Source organism: Peromyscus maniculatus, chromosome 3 (assembly GCF_049852395.1).
Source record: "Peromyscus maniculatus bairdii isolate BWxNUB_F1_BW_parent chromosome 3, HU_Pman_BW_mat_3.1, whole genome shotgun sequence".
NCBI classification, from domain to species: domain Eukaryota; kingdom Metazoa; phylum Chordata; class Mammalia; order Rodentia; family Cricetidae; genus Peromyscus; species Peromyscus maniculatus.
Window position 1 is genome coordinate 168631729 of NC_134854.1, and position 24320 is coordinate 168656048.

A 24320-nucleotide genomic window follows, 5' to 3' on the forward strand; every position below is an offset into this window, starting at 1 on the left:
CTAGTTACTTCTTCCAGTAAGAAATATGCACCCGGAGGGAAGGAAGATAGAAGATGCATAAGTGTCAATAAGGAATTGACAGACAAAAGTGGAGCCAGAGCCTTGTGCATGCTAAGTAGCACTCTTCCACTGAGCTGTATCCTCAACCCTGAAAATCCCTAAAGAAACACCTTGTTGAGGGTAGGGCTGCCGAAACATTAGACCATGAATGTATTCACCTCTCAGCATCACTAAATAACATAAATGATCAGGAGAGAAATTTTGAAGTTGGACTGATGTGAGTTCAACTTATGGCTGATAACTTGCTGTGTAAACTGGAACAATTGTTTTAGCCTTTCTAAACCCCCTGGCCCCGCCCCATCCTTTTTTTCCCCTTCTGTCTTAGTTGGGGTTTGTTTTTGTTTTTGTTTTTTTTAAATGCCAAATGCCGTTTATTGAAGGAGGGAGGAGGTCTTAAATACAGGCTTACAGCACAATGGGAAAACCCTGGAGAGCAGAAGTTTACTACAGATGTTTTACAATCTTGCATCTAAGCTGTTAATGCCCATTATGCAGGATACATAGACAAGGAACTTCCCTTAAGCATTCAGGAGGGTGGAACCCAGGAGGGAATTAGCATAGGGACAATATCAAGGTCAAGGTCAGCAAGCAAGGCAACAGTTACCCAAAACGGGGGCCAGGGACCTACAGGTCCCCTTTTTACTAATAAATGAGCTTCTGACTTAGGTTGCATGGGACATCAGCAGGTCACCTTACCCGTCATGGAGACGCCTGCCCAGGTACACAGGTGCTCTGTCTTAGGTTGGTGAGTGCCCCCCAGGTATTACCCGTCTCTGAATACTCATTATCATACCGGTTCAATCGTGTGTGAGCTGCAGTTAACTGCTGCCAAAAAGCTCAAAGTGGCTCTGGGCTTGCAATCTGTGTTCGACACAGAAAAGACCAACAGAGGTCCTAAACCACCCATAGCCAGTAGGTTAAAGGCAACTGAGCCATTCCCTTCCTTAATGAGCCTTACTGCAAATTGGAGTCCTTGTAAGATGGTATTCCAAAGGCAAATGGAACTTGAGTTAATAAATTTATAATTTTAAAAGCCAATCGAAATGTATAGAACTATTTAATTAAATTTATCATGCCCAATATAATGAAAGATTAATTAACTGTGGTAGCTACTTTTGCTGCCAGGGTCTCCACTGTGCTGGCTGTAGTAAGCAATTATGAAATGGTAATCCCAGAAACAGTAGCAGTGGTGGCCACCTCTGCTATAACAGCAACAACAGCAGCAGCAATGTCAAATTCTCTTCTGGAGTGTGTGGGCATCCACTGACATGGATACAACTCCAGGAACACGAACTGCCAAGGTTCATTTTTCTTGATCCCAGCACGACTTAATCAGGAAGTTCTACAAATGAACAACTAAGAACCATAAAGAAAAAACAGGCAGCTCACAAGGAGCATAACTAATGGTCTTATAATGGCTACATTTAAGCTGATATATAGGTTTTTCAAGACAGGGTTTCTCTGTGTAGTTTTGCGCTTTTCCTAGAGCTCACTTGGTAGCCCAGGCTGGCCTTGAACTCACAGAGATCTGCCTGGCTCTGCCTCCCAAGTGCTGGGATTAAAGGCATGTGCCATCAATACCTGGCTAGGCTGATAAATTTTAAGGTATCTTCAGAGGGGGCTAAATGAATGTCAGAAGGCCAAAAAATGTTGCACAGAGCCACTCCTGAAAAGTATGTATTACACCAGCTTGAAGAGGATTTTGAAAATGAAAAGGTTTAGCTGGCATGCTACTGTTAACAAATAGAGGTCAGTGACCTTCAAGGCCCCTGATCCTTTTTTGTTACTTTTCCTGTTGCTGTGATAAAATACCCTAACAAAAGCAACCTATGAGGAAAGGGCTCATTTGGGCTTACAGTTCTAGGGTGGTCCATCATGACAGAGAAGCTATGGCTGCAGTAGTGGAGAGAACTAGACACATTGAGTCCACAGTCAAGAACCAAAGAACAGAACTCCTCCCAACCATCTTGGCATCTCCTGTTTATTTTGCCCAGGAACCAAGCATGGGGACTGGTGCCTTTGTCTAAGAATGGATCTTCCCACCTCAATCAACACAGTCCACACAGTCCCTCAGATACAGGCCCAGAGGCTAACCACCACAGAGCTCACCTGACAGTTGTGATGATGAGCAAATTATATAAATCAATTACTACGGTTCTAGGGAGTAATGGTTTTTGGCGAAGAATCTAATTCTTCCAAAATCTAGCAGGGAACAATCTGTGAATGGGTTCTGCTGGTATACTTCCCTACCTTTGCTGAAGTGGTCTCCAGTCTGTTTTCTCTTTTCACCAGTCAACAACAACAAAAAATCACTTTCTTCATAGGATATGGTTCTATTTGCAGAATTTTGTTTCTGTTTTCTCCTTATTTAGCTCTAACCACTTGAGTTTTATGTTTTAAACGCTGCATTAAAAAAAAAAAGAATGGCACAAGCTGGGCAGTGGTGGCGCATGCCTTTAATCCCAGCACTCGGGAGGCAGAGCCAGGAGGATCTCTGTGAGTTCAAGGCCAGCCTGCTCTACAGAGTGATATCCAGGACAGACACCAAAACTACACAGAGAAACCCTGTCTCAAAAACAAACAAACAAACAAAAATTATGGCACAAAATGACTGTTCCATGGTGAATCTACCAGTGTATAATTTCATGCAATACTGTAATTGCATTTAAAATATACTCCTTTTTAAAAGCTTTAGCTAAATTGGGAGCTTGTTCTCTTCATTTCTGACTCTACTTGCTCTGAGAGTGGGTGTTTTTACCTGTCACTTAAAAATCTTCAAATGGAGGTCATTTAGAGGGACTGGCACTGGAGCATTCCAAGTTAACAGTTCATCTGTAGAAAGCCCAAGAGCATGTTCACTATGAAACTGATGCTTGTCACTAAGCTTCCCTTTCAGGAAAAGGACCCACCTGCTTGATTCAAGACCAGAACTGAGTTCCCAGGTGTATCTGGAGTTTTCTCTCCAGGTCCCGCCAAGCCCTGGCAGTTCAACAGCCCACTTATAAAATAAACACACAGATGCTTATATTATTTCCAAACTGTATGGCCATGGCAGGCTTCTTGTTATCTAGTTCTTCTATCTTAAATTAACCTATTTCTATTAATCTAAAAGTTGCCACGTGGCTCATGGCTTACTGGTATCTTAACATCTTCTCATGGTAGCAGCTGGCAGTGTCTCTTCTCTCAGCCTTCCACTTCCCAGAATTCTCTTCTCTGCTTGTCCCGCCTATACTTCCTGCCTGACCACCAGCCAATCAGCATTTTATTTATACAGAGTGATATCCACAGCACCCAGGGCCTCATCCACTGCCTCCATTTTGATGTCTGAGAGGGGACTATGCAGTTGGAAACCTCTGAGGGTTCACCACATACAGGGGTAATAGCATTCAGCTCACCACAGTAAAGGGCTCCTCGTACCACCTCCTCCTTCCAAACTGTATGCAGACACTAAATACTCCAAGGCTAAAAGGAAGAACTTTCCTCCCATAAAAGTGATCAGCCTGCTGTCTTATCTGGATACATCACCAGGAAAAGTCCATAACTTATAGTTAGTAATTGGGGTGGGTGATACTCACAACAAGCATTATGCTTAGAAATTCCTTCTTCCCTGGCAAATGTTTAAATTAACAGTGAAACAAATGCCCCACATGGAGGGTGATTGCCTTCCACCTTTTTGTTCTCAGCACTCCACCACTGTGGCCCATGTTTTCACAATTTTGCTTCCTTCTCTATAAAAGCCCCCCTTTCGTTCTTTGACATATCTCCCCACAACCCCATTTCCTTCTGAGTCCACCTGTTCTCTTGCATCTCTATCCATCCCTGCTTCCCTAAACCTTACAGAGTGTAGAAATCGACCCTCCTGAGGGCATGATGAAACATCCACTAAGGAAGCAGGGTTTCAGGACAGAAACGTGATGAGACACATGAATAATGAGAGTCAGACACATGCCAAACACATAAGCATGGTGGCTACAATAAACATAGCTTGACTAGGGAAGATGAGAAAAGGTCATCACAGAACTCCTACCATTCACTCCCAGAAGATACATATTCCTCATTTCACTCAACTACTGTGTGAACAAGAAGCTACTAATACCATAATATTAAAAAAGGATAGTAAGTTAGAAGAGCCTGGGCTGTGTGTAACTGTATCAGACATACACCTACTTCTAAGATCTTCAATGACTTTATGCTTCTTTTGAAGGAATTTAAGTATAATTTTAAAATTGGAGACTCATGGAAAGAAAGTGAAGTCAAATTTGGGAGCTGGAGACTTGCAGGTTCAAAACATGTCCTTGAATATACTGCAGGACATTTAGTTGATGTCAGAAATGTATATTGATCCATGCAGTATCTTTTTTCCATGCTAATTTACAGTTTTGAAGAACTAATGGGAAAGAGAATAGCAGAAATTGGTAACTGCACGCAGGAGAGGGCCTCAGGCAGCGGTGGATGGGCATTTGTCACGCTGCCCTCCCCTCTGAATCCAGGAAGGGACTAGATGAAACAGGAAATGGTCAGAGGAACAGTAGAAGAAAAGTTACTTTAAAATCAACTAGGGGCTTGCTTTATTAATGCAGAATACTACCACCACTGGCCTGGGAATAGAGTATGTGCAAAGCCCTGGGTTCAATTCCTAGCACTAAAAATGAGAGAGGGATAGAGAGGTGGGAAAGAAGGAAGAGAGACTTCTGTTTCATTGGCTCACTCATAGGTGCATATATCCATGCTTGTCCTCATGATAATCCAAGAATATGAACAGAGAACGATCCATCTTTCCTGAGTGAAAATGGAGGGAGCAAGAACAGAACACAGGGGTCCACAGATGGAACTGAGTAGTGGGACAAGCCTTCTGCATATGCAGCAAGCTCTCACACCCACATCCCTGGGAATCTACAGAGTCAATATTCTCTAAGACAAGCTAACTTTCCCCACTTTGTAGAGCCCTCAGCTATAATCCTTTGCAGTGAGCAGCTGTTCCTTGTGGTGTGGCATTGACTCCCTGTGATTTCTAGGTTCTGATGCTCTCTTGTTTTTCCCTGCATCCTTGTTGAAATTAAACTTGGTTTTTATCATCTGTATTGGTGTAGGAAACTGGTCTTAGGTTAGTCAATTCACTGCTCACCCACAAATGAGATCCAATGACAGTGGTGCAGCTGCCCTCTGTGTCTGTGACTTTCCAACTGCCAATCTGAGTCCTCGTGCCTGTACTGAGCCTGTGCAGGCTTTTTGTCACTACTCCACACACAATACAACAAACACAGGCTGCATTTACATGATGCTCAGTGTTATAGGTAATTTAGATGGTTTAAAGTACACATGAGGGTATGCATAGGCTATATGCAAACCAATTCCCCTTGGATAACAAGTGGAGTCAAGGTGGGTAGGGAACCCTTCCTTTTCTATTACTCTTCCAATTCCCATGTAGTCACTTAATTCTTTTTGACATGTATATGTGTGTATGGTGTACATGTATGCATGTTCACATGTGAGCCCACAGATGTACGTACATACATGTGGGTGCATATGGAGGCTCAAAGTTGATGCCAAATTTCTACCTTTCTCAATCACTTCCATAGTATATAACAAGGTGGAATCTCTTGGCTGACTTGGAGCTTGCTGATATGGTTAGTCTAGCTGGACACTTGTTCCAGGGAGCCTGTCTCTGCCTCCCCGGTGCTGGTATTATACCTAGGACACCAAAATGGCTTATGTGGGTTCTCAAGATCCAAACTCTACTACTTAACACCTGCATAGCAAATACTTTATACATGGAGGCATCTCCCCAGTTCTGTCTTCATATTTAATATCCTCTATTTCTCTGTGTGTTTGGAGTTTTTTTAATTCTAGGGAAACCCAAAGGCATTTGTGTGTCTGGGTTACATTCTGTACTGACAGAAGCCAAGGAAGGAAAATCGAGCCATTATGGCCAGTCTTCATATTCTACACCACTGTCAATGAGAGTGATTAAAATATAGTCAGGACTCGGAGTAGATCTTAGCATCAGACACAGGGTTTAACAATTTGTCATAGGAGTGGAGGGATAACTGTTAATGTTTTCTACAATCAAAATGGGAAGATTATGCTTTCTCCTATAAACTAAGAATAAATGCACTAAACATGTTAGTTTAAGAATCACATGAACATGCCTGGCAAGCTGACCCAGTGGATAAAAGCACTCCCCCTCCAAGCCTGATGACACATATGGAGAAGGAGATGAACGGACTCTTACAGGTTGTCCTCTGTGGCAAACGTACACTCTTCAATCATGCACATAAGATGAATATAATTTTTAAATATTTTAAAAATAATTACATGAACATATTCAGGCAGCCTAAAAATTTTAAATTATATCAGCATTTAACTAAATAGCCCTGCTAACTAAAAGAAACATTAGATATTTAAGCGACAATGCTGCTGCTCTTAGGGAAATATCAATAAACACGGGGTCATTACAATGGTTCTGGCATGGTTTTTAATCAGGCTGATACTCTGTCACCCTAAGTAGAGCTATTCAGCAGCTGTGCTGTTGGTGCTGCCTCGGAGCTCTGGACTCAGTGCACACCAGAGTCACTAGAAAGCCCTCAGCAGTCGCTCACTTGTTAGCTTGGATTCTAAACGAATCTTCAGACCATGTTAGGATTATGTCTGCCAAATGCAGCTGCTTTATGGAGACAGTGAAATTTTAAAATTTAAAAACTACAGGCTTAAGACTGGTACAAGACAACTTGTATCCTGAATGAATGAAACCGATTGGAGGAGGAGCCCCCAAAAGCTGGGGAGCACAGTACTGGCTTTCTCTTGGACATGGGCTTATTACTCATACACATGTTCAGTGGACAAACTAATGAGACTGTAGAAGTAAAGACAGGGTTCCATGCGATGCACTGAATTACATATCCATGGGAACAATCAAGTGTCTGGGCGGGGAGCAGATTTTTAACTAAGATATGAGAAGGAATGATTTGAACATACACACTTGTCCTTGTGACCCTGGGATGGTTGTCTTCCAGATTCAAGCCAGGTACAAGTTTTGTTTGACTGGCTGAGTTTTCTTGTTGTTTCTATTGTGCTGTAGATGTAGCTAGAATTTTTCCCCTCTGCTTTCAGGTGGTTAGACGACTCTATCATTGATGAGATCACCCCCAAGCTGATCGGGGACCGACCCAATACCTATACCTACACCAAAGCCTTGGGAGAGATGGTGGTACAGCAGGAAAGTGGGAACCTGAATGTGGCCATTGTCAGGCCATCCATAGTGGGAGCAACCTGGCAGGAGCCTTTCCCGGTGAGCACCACACTTTTCCTGCTCTGCTTCAATACAGGTGCCTTAAAAACCAGCTTCTTTCTGATTGTCCTTCTCCTCTTCCTCTCCTTTTAATGTGTTCATTCCTTCCTTCTCCCCTCTCTTCCTTTCTCCTTCTCTTTCCATACATTCTTTATGACCAATTGGTTAGTATTATAAATGGGTGTATGGGTGTGTACACAAACACACATATATATGCACACCCATACACCCTGCCACACACAAACAGATTGGGCTGTTCAAGGGTAACTAACAGTTTTCTGAAATGTGTAACCAACAGAGATCTTTCTTTCCAGGGTTGGGTTGATAATTTAAATGGACCCAGCGGACTCATTATTGCGGTATGTACAAAGATGAGAAAGTAACCCCTTGAAATGGAGAACCAAACAGAGACCCTGGTGGTCTCTTGGTGTGGTGATAAAGGAAGCAGCTTATCTAGAGTTACCAGTGGAAAGAGGAAAGCAGCAGGAAGTTGCTTTTATCATCAGGACAGACATGACTGACATGCTCAGTTGCTATACCAGAGTTTTACTTTGGAGATGTCTGTATATCAAAAAATTTTCCTTTGGTTACAAGGTGGAGGTATTTTCTTCTCATTGGTTTATTAATGGCTTGAACTAATGCAGTTAATCAGGTTTACAGGAAAAATATTAGCCTCAGGGGCCAGGGATGCAGCTCAGCTGGTAGAATGCTTGGTCTAGCATACTTGAAACCCTGAGTTTTGACCCCCAGCACTTTATAAACTGAGTGTATGTGGCAACTCACACCTATAATCCCAGACCGCAGACAGGCAGAAGAATCAGAACCTCAACCTCAGAGGCCAACCTGTGCTACATGAGACCCTGTCTCAAAAAAAAAAAAATTATCCCAAAGACTATGGAATGCTTGACATTAAAATACACAAGCCTGTGTGCATGTATTGTCTTACTTCTACTTTTCCAATCATCCTCTTTCTGTTACCTAACTGCTTTCATCCCCATGACAGTTTAGATGGGGATAAAAATCATGTCAACATGGGCTAGAATCAGTTTTATTACAGTGCACACCAGCACACTGACTCGAATTCCACCCACTTTGCATTATATTTTTAGTAGACAAAGATGTAGCTATACACACACACACACACACACACACACACACACACACACACACACACACACACAAAACCTATGGATTCTTACAACAAAAGAAGGGGCCTAGTGTCCAACCCCCATACAAAGTGGCTAGTCCTGGCTGTGACTTCATACCTGATTTATATTCTATGCTCCATCTCTCCTGAGCAGGCGGGGAAAGGATTTCTTCGGTCCATAAAAGCTACTCCCATGGCAGTGGCAGACTTGATTCCAGTTGACACAGTTGTCAACCTCACCATAGCAGTAGGATGGTATACTGCAGTTCACAGGTGAGCGTGCTTATATAGACTTCTGAGAGATGGGGTTTCCATCTACAAGACTCCAGAGTGATAGGATGTTTGTTCCAGGATCTCAGAATTCCCGATACATCTCTCTATATAGGCAAAGGTGCATGAATACTGATTAATACTTGGTGGGTCATAAAATAATTTGCTATTAGACCACTTACCGTGGAATTTTTGAATAACCAAAAAGCTTTTACTTTCTATTCAGTATCTTAAAATAAGAAACTAGTCGATGAAATGGCAGCACAGTTTATATTTTGTTGAACTGCTATTTCGTTGCTGGTAAATGCCAAGAGATAAGACAGGAAATTTGCTGACACAAAGTAAAGGCTATGGTGCCTGTGTGAATGTGGCTGTTAGTAAATGACAAGGAAAAGGAAATTTTTCTCATGTGAACTCAGGCATGTGTATTCCACAGGTCACACCTATTGGGTATATTGATGTGTGTATTTTTTCTTTCTTTTTTCACTTTTCCTATCAACCCAAAGAATAGAGAATCTGAAAGTGCTGTGTAGATTGCAGTAGCCACAGGAACTTTCATACATGCCTCAGTGTTACTTCCCTTTATTTCTTATTAGTTATCAATTTGGTCATATTTATTTAACGTTTATCTTCCAGACCTAAATCAACATTAATCTACCATTCCACATCTGGTAATCTCAATCCGTGTAATTGGTATAAAATGGGTGAGTGCCTTTAACTATGTAAGTGCATAGCTGCCTATATTGGCCAGGGAAAATTAGTGTCTTGCAGCCAGAACATGGGGTTGGAGGGAGCCAAAACAAAACCAACCTTAAAGAGAGAAAGTCTCTGCAGACTGTAAATGTGTTGTAGTCAACTAGAATGTACAGCGATTAAAAAAAAAAAAAGTGGGCTATGGAAAAACATGCAGGATTACATGGAATGAAGTCTTACAGGAGGTTTCAAAAACAACAATGAAGCCAAGCAAAAGTTGGCAAGATAAACAACAGTACTGGTGGCCGTCAGCACCCCCCTCACCATGGCTGTTTCAGAAAGGCCTCACAGCAGTCCACCTCTGTTATGGAGCAGTGGTAATGCTCATCCGTTTGTGCAGCTGCCAGCCCCACCCTGCCCCAACTGTGCAGCACCTGAGATGCTGAAAGTGTTTTGTTGGTAACAGATCTCATGTATCTTTAGGAGTTAATTTTCTTGCTAAAGTCTGAGATTTAAGAACCTCTAGCTGTTGTTCTAGTCTTAGTCCCATTCAGAGCATGCACATGCATGCGCACAGGGACAGACACACACACACACACACACACACACACTGTTATTTGTACTTGCAAAGTTGCAGATGTGGAAATATCTGTGATCAAGTTCTTTTCATCATAAACTCAGTTATTTAGATCACATATCTAAATTAGAATTGATTTCAAAATAGTAAGAAATCTATTTTTGCATCAGTAATGGGAGATGTCTGAGATCCCACCCATATACATTAGTAACATAAGCAAATAAGATATTGGAAACTCAGGCGGGGAGATGGCCAGCAGTTAAGAGCATGTACTACTCTTGCAGAGGATCCAGTGTGGTTGCCAGCACCCACATCAGTTGGCTCACAATTGCCTCTAACTCCAGGTCCAGAGGCTCTGACACCTTCTTGTGGCCTCTGCAAGCACCTATACTCAAATGCATATACCTACACATAGACACACATGCATACACATAATATTAAATGTTAAATATTAAAAATAAGACTTTTAAAAAGAGTTTGGAGGATATAGTATTTTTAAAATTTTTCTTCTTTCCTGAAAACTCTCATTTTATGGAATTAGAGATGATTACAGTTAAAAGGACCTTAAAAAGAATCTAGGGTGCTCAACTTACATGAGGCCCAGAGAGTAAATGAGCTTTTTGGATTCATAAAGGGAACTAGTTGGTCCCTAAAATAAAAGTGAAGCCAGGTCTCTGGCTCTCTTCTGTGTGAATTACCTTTCCAATAGTAATTTATAAAAGAAAATATAAGTCACTGTTAAGACAAAAATAAAGCCAGAGTCCTTGGTCGAAGACCTTAGGCAGTGCCAGGGAAACATCTATGTGATTAGCGGACTTCTCAGTCTCTGCTTTAAGAAACCCACACTACACAAACTCTATTGGCTGCATCTTAGTCACTGTTCTATTGCAATGAACAGACACCATGACCAAGGCAATTCTTATAAATGAAAGCTTACAGTTTCAGGCGCTTAGTCCATTATCATCAGGGTGGGGAGCATGGCAGCAGACAGGCAGGCCTGGTGCTAGAAATGTAGTTAAGAAGTACATCCTGATAATCCTTCTAATCCTTTCAAATAGTGCTACTTCCTGGTGACCAAGCATTCAAATATATAAACCTATGGGGCCATTCTTATTCAAAACACCACATTCCACTCCCTGGTCCTCATAAGCTTATAGTCATATCATAATGCAAAAACACAATCCAATTTCAAAGGTCTCCATAGTCTTTCAGTCTCAACACTGTTTAAAAGTCCAAAGTTCGCCGGGCGGTGGTGGTGCACGCCTTTAATCCCAGCACTTGGGAGGCAGAGCCAGGCGGATCTCTGTGAGTTCGAGACCAGCCTCGTCTACCAAGTGAATTCCAGGAAAGGCGCAAAACTACACAGAGAAACCCTGTCTCGAAAAAAAAAAAAAAAAAAAAAACACACACACACACACACACACACACACACACACAAAAAAAAAAAAAAAAGTCCAAAGTTCAAAGTCTGTTCTGGGACTCATGACAATCTCTTAACTATCACCCCCTGTAAAGTCACAATGAAAAAAAGCATATCACAAACTTCCAATATACCATGACACATTTCCATTACAAAAGGGAGGGAAGGGAACATTGTGAGGAAATAATGGATCAGAGCAAGACCAAAACCCAACAGAGCAAACTCCAAATTCTACATCTCCATGTCTGATGTCAAAAGTACTTGTCAGATCTCCAACTCCTTTCAGCTATGTTGACTACAACATACTTCTTTTCTTGGGCTGGTTCCACACTCGTATGCAGCTCTCCTTGGCAGGTTACCATGACTCTGGCATCTCCAATATCTTGGGGTCTCCAACACAATCCAGGCTTCGCCTTCACAGCTTCACACAATGGCCTCTCCAAGGCTCTATGTAGGGGCACCCCTACCACAGGCTTGGCTCAGTGGCTTTCCTTAGACGCAGATGCAGATTCCACAACTTATTTCTTGTATTCTTGACTCTAAAGCCAGAAACATGTGGCTGAGGCTGCCAACTTCTGCTACTTGGCTGAGACTGGGACAAGGCCTCCCTCATTTAGTTTCTTTTGCATCTGCTCTCTGTTTTCCATGCTTTCCTTCAATGCTTGCTTAAGCTTTTAATTCCTTTTCACAAGTTTGAAGCTTAGCTGGGTGGGGTCTTGCCCTGAGGTCACTACTCCATTTAACACCAGGCTTTTCTTTAAGCATTTCATCTCTTTGAGCACTAGACTTAGCTCCATTACATTTCTTGGTAATCCTTTTCTCCTCAAACTGTACATTTTATATTTCTCCTTGCCCCACTTGCTCCTTTTCATTGTAGATCTGCATAAAAGTGACCACTAGCAACCACATGACCCAGTCAATACTGGGCTGTCTTGAAATTGCCTCTGCCAATGTCATTAATCCAAAACTCTTCAATTTAGCTTCTGGCAAATTTTTAGGACAAGGGAAGAAAGCAGCCACATTCTTTACCAAAATATCACCAAAATGGTCTCATGGCTATTTACTAATTTCTTCCCCTTTGAAACTTCTCAAGCTGGGGCCAAACAGTTCAAATCACCCTCAGCACTATCTTCCATGCTTCTACTAGGATTGCCCATTAAGCCACACTTAAAGTGTCCAACCACTTTTCTAGACCAAAGTCCAAAAGACTTTTGCATTCCTCCAACAAAGCAGCATGGTCAAGCCTATCACAGCAATAACCTAGTCCTTGGTAGCAACTTCTGTTTAGTCACTGTTTGTCATGACACCATGACCAAGACAATTCTTATAAAAGAAAGCATTTAACTAGGGGCTTGCTTACAGTTTCAGAGGCTTAGTCCATTATCACCATAGCATGGTGGTAGACATGGTGCTACAGAAGTAGTTGAGTGACATTCTGACCCACAGGCAGAGAGAGAGAGAAAGAGAGAATATGTATGCATGCCTGGGCCTACTGTGGGCTTTTGAAACCTCAAAGCCCACCCCCAGTGATACATTTACTGCAACAAGGCCGTACCTCCTCCAATTATGCCACATCTTCTAATTCTTCAAGTAGTGCTACTACCTGGTGACTAAGCATTAAAATACATGGGCCTATGGAGGCCATTCTTATTTAAACCAACACATATTGTCTATACACAAGGGACTATATCTATTCAATACCCAAGACACATGAAAAAGAATTTAAATACCTAGTGATGACAGAAGGTTAAGAAAGACAGTTCGGCTCTCCTACATGGTGTGAGTTCTCAGTGACAGCCTCCCTCTCTCTGTTAAACAGTAATTCTCTCTATGTGCTTCAGTGGTGCTGGCTGGGGAACACTGCCGCAGAACTGCCAAACTCCTGTGGCTTGTTGTATGATAGGCTGTAACTTGAGGAATGCCTTTTCAGGAATGATAAATGCTTGACATACATGCTTCTCAGCTCTTCACACCACAGTAGATATGCTTAGCTTGTCATGTCCTTCACCCAGTGCCAAACCTCTACACAAGAAGCCTAATACAGCATATTAGGACTCCACTACCCACTAATTCAAGTTTGTTGCGTTTCAAACTCATTTATGCTTCATGACAGGGCTATTAGAAGTGATCCAAATGCTACTAACTGGAACCACCAGCAATGTCACCATAGGCTGAACATTTGTAGTTTCAAGTGACAATGCAGAATAATTGACAGCTGGGTGGGTGAACATGCAACATCTCTCCACTTAGTTATCTTTGTTAATGCCCTTCAAGAAAAAAATTAAATTCTTTACATATAGTTAAGAATTTTTTTTTACCAGATTTATACATAAGAGCTAGGATATGTATACATTTTGTTAATAATTAATGGCATCTTTATAAAGAATACATTTTCTAATGGTTACTGGGAAGACATGAAAATTGTCAAAAAATGATCAAAAAAGTATATTGATCTTATACCCAGTTAAACTATCACAGGTTAATCACCTAGTCTGAAAATCTGTTTTGGTGGCATGAGGTCACTGTGAAAAAACTAAAGAGTCAAGATAGACTTAGGAAATAGAAAGTTATTATGCATTACTGAAATATTCAGTCCAAAAGTATTCACTGAGCACCAGCTGCCTGGCAGTCACTTCTCAAGATCTAAGGAGGCACAAAAGCAAACTTACATATCAGATATGGTTAAGTGCTTGAAGAAAAATAGAGCGGGGTAAGAAGGATGCTTTCTTATGTGAAGGCCAAGGAAACAGCTCTGGTAAGGAGACATCTCAGCAGAGACCTGAGGGAAGTGAAGGCTTGTCAGAAGACAGCTGAAGGAAGTCTTGTAGGCTAAAGGAACCATCAGTACAAAAACTCTATTCATATTCAAGGACAGGAAAACCACCTTGTCTAGAGCAGAAGCAACCAGAGAGAGTGGCAATAAATGAACCTGAAGGATGGGCGTAGGAGTGAGGACGCAGGAAGATCCTGCAAGGCCTTGTCCATGTTGAGCATTGTCTCTCTGTATGAAAAGATGCAGATATTACAAGATATTACCAACTGGACTAAGGGTTTGGCTCCCCTCCAAATAAGAGGGTTCATCTGAGCATTTTATAAAAAGAGAAGTAAATTCTGAGTAACATTTTCAAAGACTCATTCTAGCTGTTGTATGGAGAGCAAACTACTGGGAAACAAGAGCTATAGCAGAGTCCAGTGGTGACACCATCCCAATATTCCAAGAACACGACAGCTCCTACTCATGGCAGCAGTGGACATGGTGATGCTGCGTTCTTTTCAAGGGGAGGCCAATTATTCTGGTTTGCACTGTTATGACAGTTGTTAAACAAAGAGGAACATCAAGATGACTCCAAAGGTTCTGGCTGACTTATTGAAAAAGACCGTTATCATTTAGATAGAAAGTTTTTTAAATGTGTCAGGAAAGGGTGGCTAGTAGTGGGAGTATCAAGAGGACAATTTTAGAGCTGTTAAATGTGAATGCTTATTACACAGCCAAAAGGAAATGTGAAGCAGACATGCAGGTACGTAGATGAGATCAGTAATAACGTCAGAATCTCCTGTTTGACTTTTATTTTCTTTTTCAAGTGTAGATGCCACTAAGTTCCATGCTGTGATTTTATGTATGTTGCCTTGATAAAACACACTGAACAAAATCAACTTAGAGGAAGAAGGGGTTTATTTTGTTTACAGTCCAAGTTACAGTTCATCATTGAGAGAAGGCAGAGCAGGAATTCAAACAGAAACTTGAAGGCAGACCTGCTTTGTTTTCTATAGAGCATTACTTCTGACCAAGGAACTGACTCACAGTCAATGGAGCACAACAGAAATCATGGAGGAATGATGCTTGCTCCTCTGTACAGGCTATGCTTAACTTTCCTATACAGTCCAGAACCACCTACCCAGGTGTCTTAGTTACTGTTCTATTGCTGTGAAGAGACACCAATGACCATAGCAACTCTTATTAAAAAAAAAAAGTATTTAGGTGGGACTCGCTTATAGTTTCAGAGGTTTAGTTCATTATCATCATGGCAGGAAGCATGGAGGCATGCAAACAGAAGTAGCTGAGAGTTCTACATCCAGATCTGCAGACAGCTGGAAGAGAGGCACTGAACCTGGCTTGGGCTTTTGAAACCTCAAAGACCAACCCCCTCCCCCTCCCCCATGACACACTTCCTCCAACAAAGCTATACCTAGTCCAGCAAGGCCACACCTCCTATTCCTTCTCAAGTAGTGCCACTCCCGAATGACTAAGCATTCAAACATATGAGCCTATGGGGGCCATTCTTATTCAAACCACCATACAAGGGATGGCACTGGGCCCTCCTGTATCAGTTAACAATCAAGAAAATCCCCTAGAAACGTACCTACAGGACACTCTAATCCAGACAATTTTTCAATTAACTCTCTCTGAGTTAAAGCTAACCAGGAACATCTATATTTTACATGTTCATTTCCTGGTGATATATTTTGAAAGAGGTAATGATCAAATTACCACAATAACTGATAACTTCATAATTGAATAATGAACTACATTGTTTGAAAAGATCCAATTAAGTCAAAATTGAATTTAAATGAATGCTCTAAAAAGAACTATTGAATCTATAAATATTAAAAATTTAAACTAAGCTAATCTAAAAAATAGGAACATAAAAAGGCAATTATAAAAATTCCACTAGTGAAAAACTGAGTCAAGTACACACATAGAAAAGCAAGACTATCAAGGCAAGAGAAGCTGTGTTATCTAAAGGGAACCACACAAAAAATCCATCCATGTACTTTTATGCAAGCCTTTGTTAAGAACATTTAACCTGCAAGGGATCCTCCCAGCCTCCATCTCTGGCCTTTCAGAGTAGACTTGAGAACCTGGAATGGAATACCCTTCTGAATAACCTGTCCTTGTATTGAATAAGAAATTTCCCCAAGTATTTGAGAGTAAATGTTTAAAGAAAAGGCTAGCAGCAGTGGTGGTCTACAAGGCCAGCCTGGTCTACATAATGAGTCTCAGGACAGCCAAGGCTACAATAGTGAGACCCTGTCTCAACCTCCCACCCCACCAAAAAAGTATCCACTCTTAGTGCAGTCATATTGCTTAACTGTGCAGATGTTCACTTGCCAGGCATAAAAATCTTCATGTTCTTAGAAACAGAGTCTTGATGCTATACAGCAAATACTGTCTGTCATTCTGAGCTGCAGATAGCTTGCACTTATAATGGGCTTACATTCTCTGAGATTTAGTACTTCCTCTTTTTGTTCCAGGATTACAGGTCTTGGCAACCATTGAAAAGATCCCATTTGAGAGTGCTTTCAGAAGGCCAAATGCTGACTTCACCACCAACAACTTCACCACCCAGTATTGGAACGCTGTCAGTCATCGGGCCCCAGCCATCATCTACGACTTCTATCTGAGGCTCACTGGAAGGAAACCCAGGTGAGAAGTTGTAATATTGGCTTTAGTAGTGTCATTGCATGGAACCCAAAGTCCTTAATCCTCCCTACAGCTGAGAATTGAAGGAGACAAATCTCTCTCTCTCTCTCTCTCTCTCTCTCTCTCTCTCTCTCACACACACACACACACACACACACACACACACACACACACACGTTTTTCTCATCTTTTTACCTATTGTGTATGTGTGTGATCTTGAACATAACCTTTCTGTAAAGTTAATCCGAATAAATTCTGACTACATCACAGTCCTAGGAGGTTTTGAGAGGAGAGCTGTTTCGTGTTCTGAGCATAGAGCTAGAAAACACAGTCCATTGCAAGAAATGGACACAGGGCAGTGGGACTGCAACAACAGAGCTTCTCTGGGGTTGGTCAGAACTTCGTGGGAGTTTGAATGCTGACCCTCTAAGGTTATGAACCATATTCAGAAAAATGTGGGCAAAGACCTGCCTACAAGGCTGTTAGGAAAATCAGCAAAGACAGTATTTTCTGTAAGTGTCAACACTGTCTAACTTTAAGTCTGTCTTCCTTAAGTATGAATTACAAGCTTTTGCTTCACCAAGTGCTAATATAGTCAACACTCTGCCAAAAGTTAATATATTAAGACCTGAGATCCTATTTTTGTTTTACAAATTTAAGAAATACAATAAAAAGAAATTAGCTTTCTAAAGATCTGCCTTAAATCAGTAAAACAAAACAAAATAGTAATCCTTTCAAGCAAATAACTAGCTCACTTTTGAAATGTCTAATGAGAAAGGGATGGGTTTGGCTAGGAGGGCTGTAAAATGTCTGTTAGCTTCATTATTTCCTTTAACAGAATTAAGATGGAAAGTGGGGAGAAATGATAATTCTAACTTTCACAGAAATTTGCAAGCCCTTCTAGCACCACAAGTAGATTTTAGAGAGAATGAGCAATTTGTTAGATCTATTGCTGTCTCTCATGCACATGAAGGAAGGGGTAAGGTACTTTACAAAAGATTAAAGAGAAGCTTGATGGTAGAAACTGTTATTGTTGTTAACTAGCCAAAGGAGGACTGTTACCAAGAAACTGGAAAAAAAAAAAAAGAATTCTGGGAAATTGGAGGAAAGAGGGATGCATTTTTGTCTTGTTTTTTTTTTTTTTTAATACTTTTATTGATCTCAGTAAGTAGCCCAGGCATATCTTGATCTCATGTGTGTTTTCCTGCCTCAGCCTCCTCAGTGCTGGTATTACTGGCATGAGCCCACCAAGGTTTGCACTTCCTTGATGATGCTGGGCCACCCTTCCCCGTGGAGGAAGAGGCGGTGTGCAGGGCGCACTGCACTAGCTGTCTGGTCTCTCCCTCAGGATGCTGAAGCTCATGAACCGGCTCCTGAGAACCATCTCCATGTTGGAGTATTTCATCAACCACAGTTGGGAATGGAGCACAAACAACACAGAGATGCTTCTGTCAGAGCTGAGTCCTGAAGATCAGAGAGTAAGTACGGCTCTGACTCCAAGCGCAGGGACAGTGCACTCTGGGAACTCAGGATTATGAGACAGGTTGTGGCGGGAATCCTAACTGGTCTTAATAATAAAAACCTGGAGTCAGATATAGGGGTAAATGCTGAAAGATCAAAGAGACCAAAGAACAAGCCACAGCCACACCACCTCTTACCTTGCCAACTCCTCAGCCTGAAAGAGATTGAGCTGTCTCCTCTTGACTTAATATTCCTCTCTCTACCCAGCCATATCACTTCCGGTCTCCACCTCTCTAATGCTGGGATTGATTAAAGGCATGAGATCCCAAGTGCTGGGATCAAAGGTGTGAGCCACCACTGCCTGGCTCTGTTTCTCTTTTAGACTGGATCTTGTGTAGCCCAGGGTAGCCTTGAACTTGGAGATCTATCTGCCTCTGTCTCCCGAGTGCTGGAATTAAAGGTACCACTGCCTGACCTCTATGGCTAACTAGTGGCTTAGCTCTGCACTCTGATCTTTAGGCAAGCTTTATTTGTTAGATCATAAACAAAATATCACCACAACCAGTAATGCTGATGAGGAAGTGTTGAGTAAACATAAGGAAGATGATTTTTTTTCCTAAGGAAACCAGACAATATCTGTTGTCCTTTTTTTAATGGTTGCTGCCTTTTAAGCCACAGCTGTCTGACTCAGCAACAGCAACTCTGCTGCTACCAACAGCAGTTAGTTAGGCCACAAGGGCCGCACAGCTGGAGGGAAATCGGTTCCCTCGGCTCCAACTCCTGCAAAGCTATAAGGGAAACTTAACTAAACCTCTCTCCCTCTAAAGAACTCAAGATTCAAAGGTTAAGGTGGAATTCTGCTCTTCAGAGAGGCTGAATAGCAAGTCGCTCACCTCCTCTCCTTGCTCGAGTCCTCCAAAAAGTCCCCATGCTTCTCCTCGCCCCTCCTTATAAACCCTTTCTCACCTGGCCTCCTTACCATTTTCTGTCTGCTAGTTGCTGATGCAGCCTTCTGACAGCAGGTAAATTTTTTTTAATCAAACACATCTTTGTATCATTAAACAAACATTCCAGAGCATAAACAAAAGCAACACATCTTGAAATAATATTCTACAGCAAAATCAGCATTCACAGGAAACAAGTTTACTGCAGCTAGAACTAGTTTGTAGATTGTGATGAGAACTTCACTGCTGCTGGATGTAGTGGCATGCTTGGCAACCCAGTAATGGGGAGGTTGAGAGAAGTGGGGCCAGCAAGTCTAGCCATATTGATGAGCTCCGGGCACCCACACTGGACAAGGTGACTGCTCCGCAGTGCAATGCTGACAGCCCATATATTTTGCTTCATAGGTATTCAACTTTGATGTGCGCCAGTTGAACTGGCTTGAATACATTGAAAATTACGTTTTGGGAGTTAAGAAGTATCTACTGAAAGAGGATCTGGCTGGTATCCCCAAAGCAAAGCAACACCTAAAAAGGTAGGTGCATTCCTTGCTATGTGTGAGGTGTTCCTGTTGATTGACTTTACACAGGGTTCTGTATGAGAATTAAATCACCCCACCCCAATTTATGAAGTGCCAATTATGAGGCTGGATTCACACTTGAGCATTAGAAATCCGACATCCACACTACTGTGTAATACACAACGTTGAATTTAGACCTCACTGCACCCCTGAAGCAGGTATTTTTTTTTGTTAGGCCATTAATACAAGAAGTACTTAGGGCACAAAAAAGACAGAATGTTGTTCATGGAAACAAATAATGGAGCCAGGCTCAAGCCCAAGTTTGTTTCTTCTTGTGTACTGTATCAGTGTGACCTAATACCCAAAAGGCAGATCATGCTCTTGGAAAGCCATGTAACTACTCTTCAATTCTTACAATTCCTTCCTACTTCTTTTAGTCAAATTCCTGACAAATAAGTTACAGGATGTAGGTCATGATTCCTGCAAAAACTAAGGTTTGTAGTCGAGGTGGTAACAATGGGAAGGTAGACAGCCAAGGAGGAGGACACTTGAAAAGCAGGCTGTAAAGTTCATTATCTACCCTCCAGCCAATAAGTGGCTGAAGGCTTTTAAAAACTATGCATGGTGTGTGGATGTGCATGTCATAGCCATGTGGAGGTCAGGAAACAACTCTGTGGACTCAATTTGCACGTGGAGGTCAAAGGACAACTTTGTGGAGTCAAATTCCTCCTTTGACCCTTACATGAGTTCCAACTCAAGTTCCAGGCTTGCTCCAAAAATGCATTTACTCAGTCATCTCACTGATCAGAGAAGATTTTCGATATTGAAAGGTCAGAGTGTATTTTAAAAACATTATACTCATCCATGAATCATGCTTGTAAAAAGAGCTCCAAACAGAAGTAGGAGAAAGAGTAACAAGCTAGGAAAACATGAAGGAAACATGATTATTCAAGAAAGGAAATGAAAGACATAAAGACCTAGGAACACCAGGCCATGCTGTGGGCTCTAAGAACTAGGTATTTGCTGCTAACAGACAGGAGGAACACATTTACACTTCAGGTAACACAGCTGGGTACAGGTGCTGTCTTAACTGTGCTTTTGTTTCTGTCCCTCAGGCTCCGGAACATTCACTACCTCTTTAACACTGCCCTGTTTCTTATCGTCTGGCGCCTCCTCATCGCAAGGTCTCAGATGGCTCGGAACATCTGGTTCTTCATTGTGAGCTTCTGTTACAAGTTCATCTCCTACTTTAGGGCCTCCAGCACACTCAAGGTCTAATTAAGAACATTCCACCAGCCCATCATCTGGAACCTCAAGATACCTCTAAGGCAGTAAACTGTGTCTTAAACTAGGAAGTAACAAGAAGCCTCCCAAGCTTCCAGTCAAACTTGCCATTCCATCTTCTTTTCTACTTCTTTTCACTGTATTTTTTAAAAAAATTTGGCTCCGTGAGGAAAGTCAGCCTCTAACTGCATACATTTACAAAAACCTAACTTCCAGATTGTCTTGACATCATCCACTCTACACTATCACACATGAAGCATGAGAGCACCCCTCTTCCTATACTTTCCCTTCCCCGACACAACTAATTTCAATGTACTGAGCACGGAAGAACACATGGCAGAAGCCAAAGCATGCTAGAGAAAGGCAGCACTAACCAGGGAGGCATGCTCAGTAGCAAGGCACAAGTTCCCAACCATGGTGGAGGAGGGCAGCTCAACATCCTGACAATGCCACAGTAGAGTCCTGGTTGAGTTGAGGGGTGGGAGATGGGAAAAATAGACTTATGTCTGCCCTGTTTCTCACTTGTGTCTGTAGCTTACACCAAATATGAACTTAATCACATGCCCCAGGGAGTCTTACGTACTTAAGTCAAAGTTTAAAGCGTCTTATGATTTTGATATCCCTTAGTCTAACTCTTTTTAATCACCATTGTCCCGAAAACCTGCTTAAGTTTCCTTCTCATTTATTGATATTGCCAAAGCCCTTCTATTTAAGTGTACTTCACTCAGACACCAGTTAGCAAGGCTGATGGGGAGAGGGAAGTTCCCAGACTAGAACTATGGAAACCCTCCAACCTTTGCCAGTGAGGAAAGCAAAATTTCAAATAAAATTTTAAGTTCTAGTTTTTGTCTTCATGTGTGGAGCTGGGAAGAGCATGTTCCTGCAGCACCTGAGGTCCCTCGGACCCCAGTCATCCCAGTCACATGTCAATTGTATAATGTACAGAGGTCAAAAACAGAAAGTGAAGTTTTTGCTTAAATATTTAAATACAAATACAAACCTTTATACATTCACAAATCCTCATATTCAAGCCGTCACCCTAGTTTTGCTCATATTTGAGATTTAGACACGCTGGACTGCAGGATCTCTGCATGCTAAAAACATGAAATATTTGAGTAAGGTGTTTAGAACCTAAAAAGTAACCACCACACAAATTGCTAAAAACTACACACAGATAGTTAACGTGTATGTTTATATCCTGGTGGCTCAAGTGTGCCCAGTACTGAGCGCTCCTTGGCTCCATGAGGAACATGTTGAGAGGGCCCTTTCTGGTACTGTTTCTGCAAGTCAGATTCAGGTCAGGGACTACTCTCCAGGCGGAAAACTCAACTCTGAAACAAAAGCACCCATGGGTCCCCCATGTGAGACATCTGCAAGACACTTCTGAGTCATGTGAAACACACCAGGTATGGATACAATAAAAATAGGAACTCAAGATACAGGATTGGATTTTAAAAAGTTCTAAAAATGTACTACCTTTTGACCATTGTTTCATCAATCCAAGAACTCCAGGGATTTAATATTAATTTGAACTTCTTATTAAATAAAATTCTGAATTACCAGTTTGTCCTCAGTGTTCTTTAACTGCTGACCACTTCTTCCCACTACCCCTCTCCAGGAAAAAGGAGATACACTTAAGCTACACACTGATGCAACCTTTTCTTGCCACACCAATGGGATTGCATCTGCATGAGTGTTCTGTGGCATCAGAAACATGGCATAAATTTATCTTGCAATGCCTAAACAGGAAAAGTAAGTATGTAAAAGTCGTCTCCACCATTGAGAAATCCACCCCAGGACCAATTAACTATATGAATCCCAATATACACACAACAGGGAAAAAAAAATCTACTTGGGTGCAGAGTTAAAAGTATAAAGGTACATGCTTTAAAAGAAGTCCTGGTAAAAAGGAGGGTTGATTACAACCAGTCTTCTCTACATCTGAGAAAAATGCCAACATGAACCATTATATTTTATTCTATTAATATAGGCTAGTAAGAACATACAAATAGGAAGTCTTGGTGATGTCTAGTCTGTACCCACATGATGCTTGATGATAGTGACCAGACAGCCACTAGGGCAACTAATGCTGACACACACTTCAGAAAAACTTTTGTATTCACCTAGTACCACTTTTAACTCATTTAAATAATTCACAATAGAGGTAAACAGGGAACTCCAAAGAGTATTTGTCTTAAGTCACTGTTCTATTGTAAAAAGATACCATGACCAAGGCAACTCTCATATTTAATGCTTTCTTTTATACTTAAGAGGCTATTATCATGGCAGGGAGCATGGTGTGGGAGCAGTACCTGAGAGCTACACCCTTATCTGGGCCTGGAATGAGCTCACCCTGTTGACAAAATTCCTCCAAAGCCATACCTTCTAAACCTTTCACACTTCCACTACCTGGTGACTAAGCATTCAAATGAGCTTATAGGGACCATTCCTACTGAAAGCACATTATTATAACACAGCGAACATAAAAATTAAGTCAGATGTACTTTCTAAAATCATCAGTAACTTTTAAAGTTCACAGGGCTCATGTGGCTACCTTTCTGCAACTGGGTGTGGTCCTGCTATCCTGGAACACTGAAAAGCAGTGTTGGTCTCTTATGTCTAGAGAAGTGTATAAAAAAAAATTACTGCCTACAATCAGCTTTAAAAACATGGTTAAAAAGTTAACAAAACAAGCCTAGCAATAGATAGGTTTTGGATATTATATGACGAAGTGTGGCTACTTCTATGGCAAATGATGCTTACCTGAAATTAAGTTTAAGCAGAACCATGTATTCTGCCATGGAACGTTTTTAGCATCTTCCCATTTTACCTAAAATACTGTGTCCTAGGGTCAGAGATGTGAGGTAGAGTAACATGTGTCAACTCTAGAAAAAATACAGTTTAAAAAGCAGAGCTGGTGGTGGGGACTTCTCAGCAGCATAGCACTTGCAGAAAATATTCAGGACCCCAAATTCAACACCCAAACTGACAGGAGAAAAAACTTAACAGCTATCCAAGTGACCTGTAAACAAGTGTTCTGAAAAACAAATCCAAAGAATTTCCACAGCATTACTAGTGATAGACAAGGCCTGCTTGGTATCAAGCCTGTATTAAAGAGATCTCCCTGCGCCGTATAAGTTCTTTTAAGGTATTACATAAAGTACACAGATGAGTTACACTAAGAATTTTAGAATACTATTAGGAGACCCCAAATACTTGCTTTACTGACTGCAATC

General features: G+C 41.5%; 1 protein-coding gene across 3 annotated transcripts in view; it reads left to right on the plus strand.

Annotated features, from left to right (window-relative positions):
* The window catches only part of Far2 (fatty acyl-CoA reductase 2), a 123164-nt gene extending 100518 nt beyond the window's left edge, over window positions 1–22646 (plus strand). For all 3 annotated transcript variants that reach the window (XM_016005186.3, XM_016005187.3, XM_076568355.1), the window contains exons 5-12: window positions 7171–7348; window positions 7663–7707; window positions 8650–8768; window positions 9402–9469; window positions 16709–16880; window positions 18226–18355; window positions 19688–19815; window positions 20916–22646. In XM_016005186.3, the coding sequence (XP_015860672.1) occupies window positions 7171–7348; window positions 7663–7707; window positions 8650–8768; window positions 9402–9469; window positions 16709–16880; window positions 18226–18355; window positions 19688–19815; window positions 20916–21078 (1003 nt within the window). In that variant the 3' untranslated portion in view covers window positions 21079–22646. The remainder of the gene's footprint in view (window positions 1–7170; window positions 7349–7662; window positions 7708–8649; window positions 8769–9401; window positions 9470–16708; window positions 16881–18225; window positions 18356–19687; window positions 19816–20915) is intronic.
* Window positions 22647–24320: the final 1674 nt, after the last annotated feature.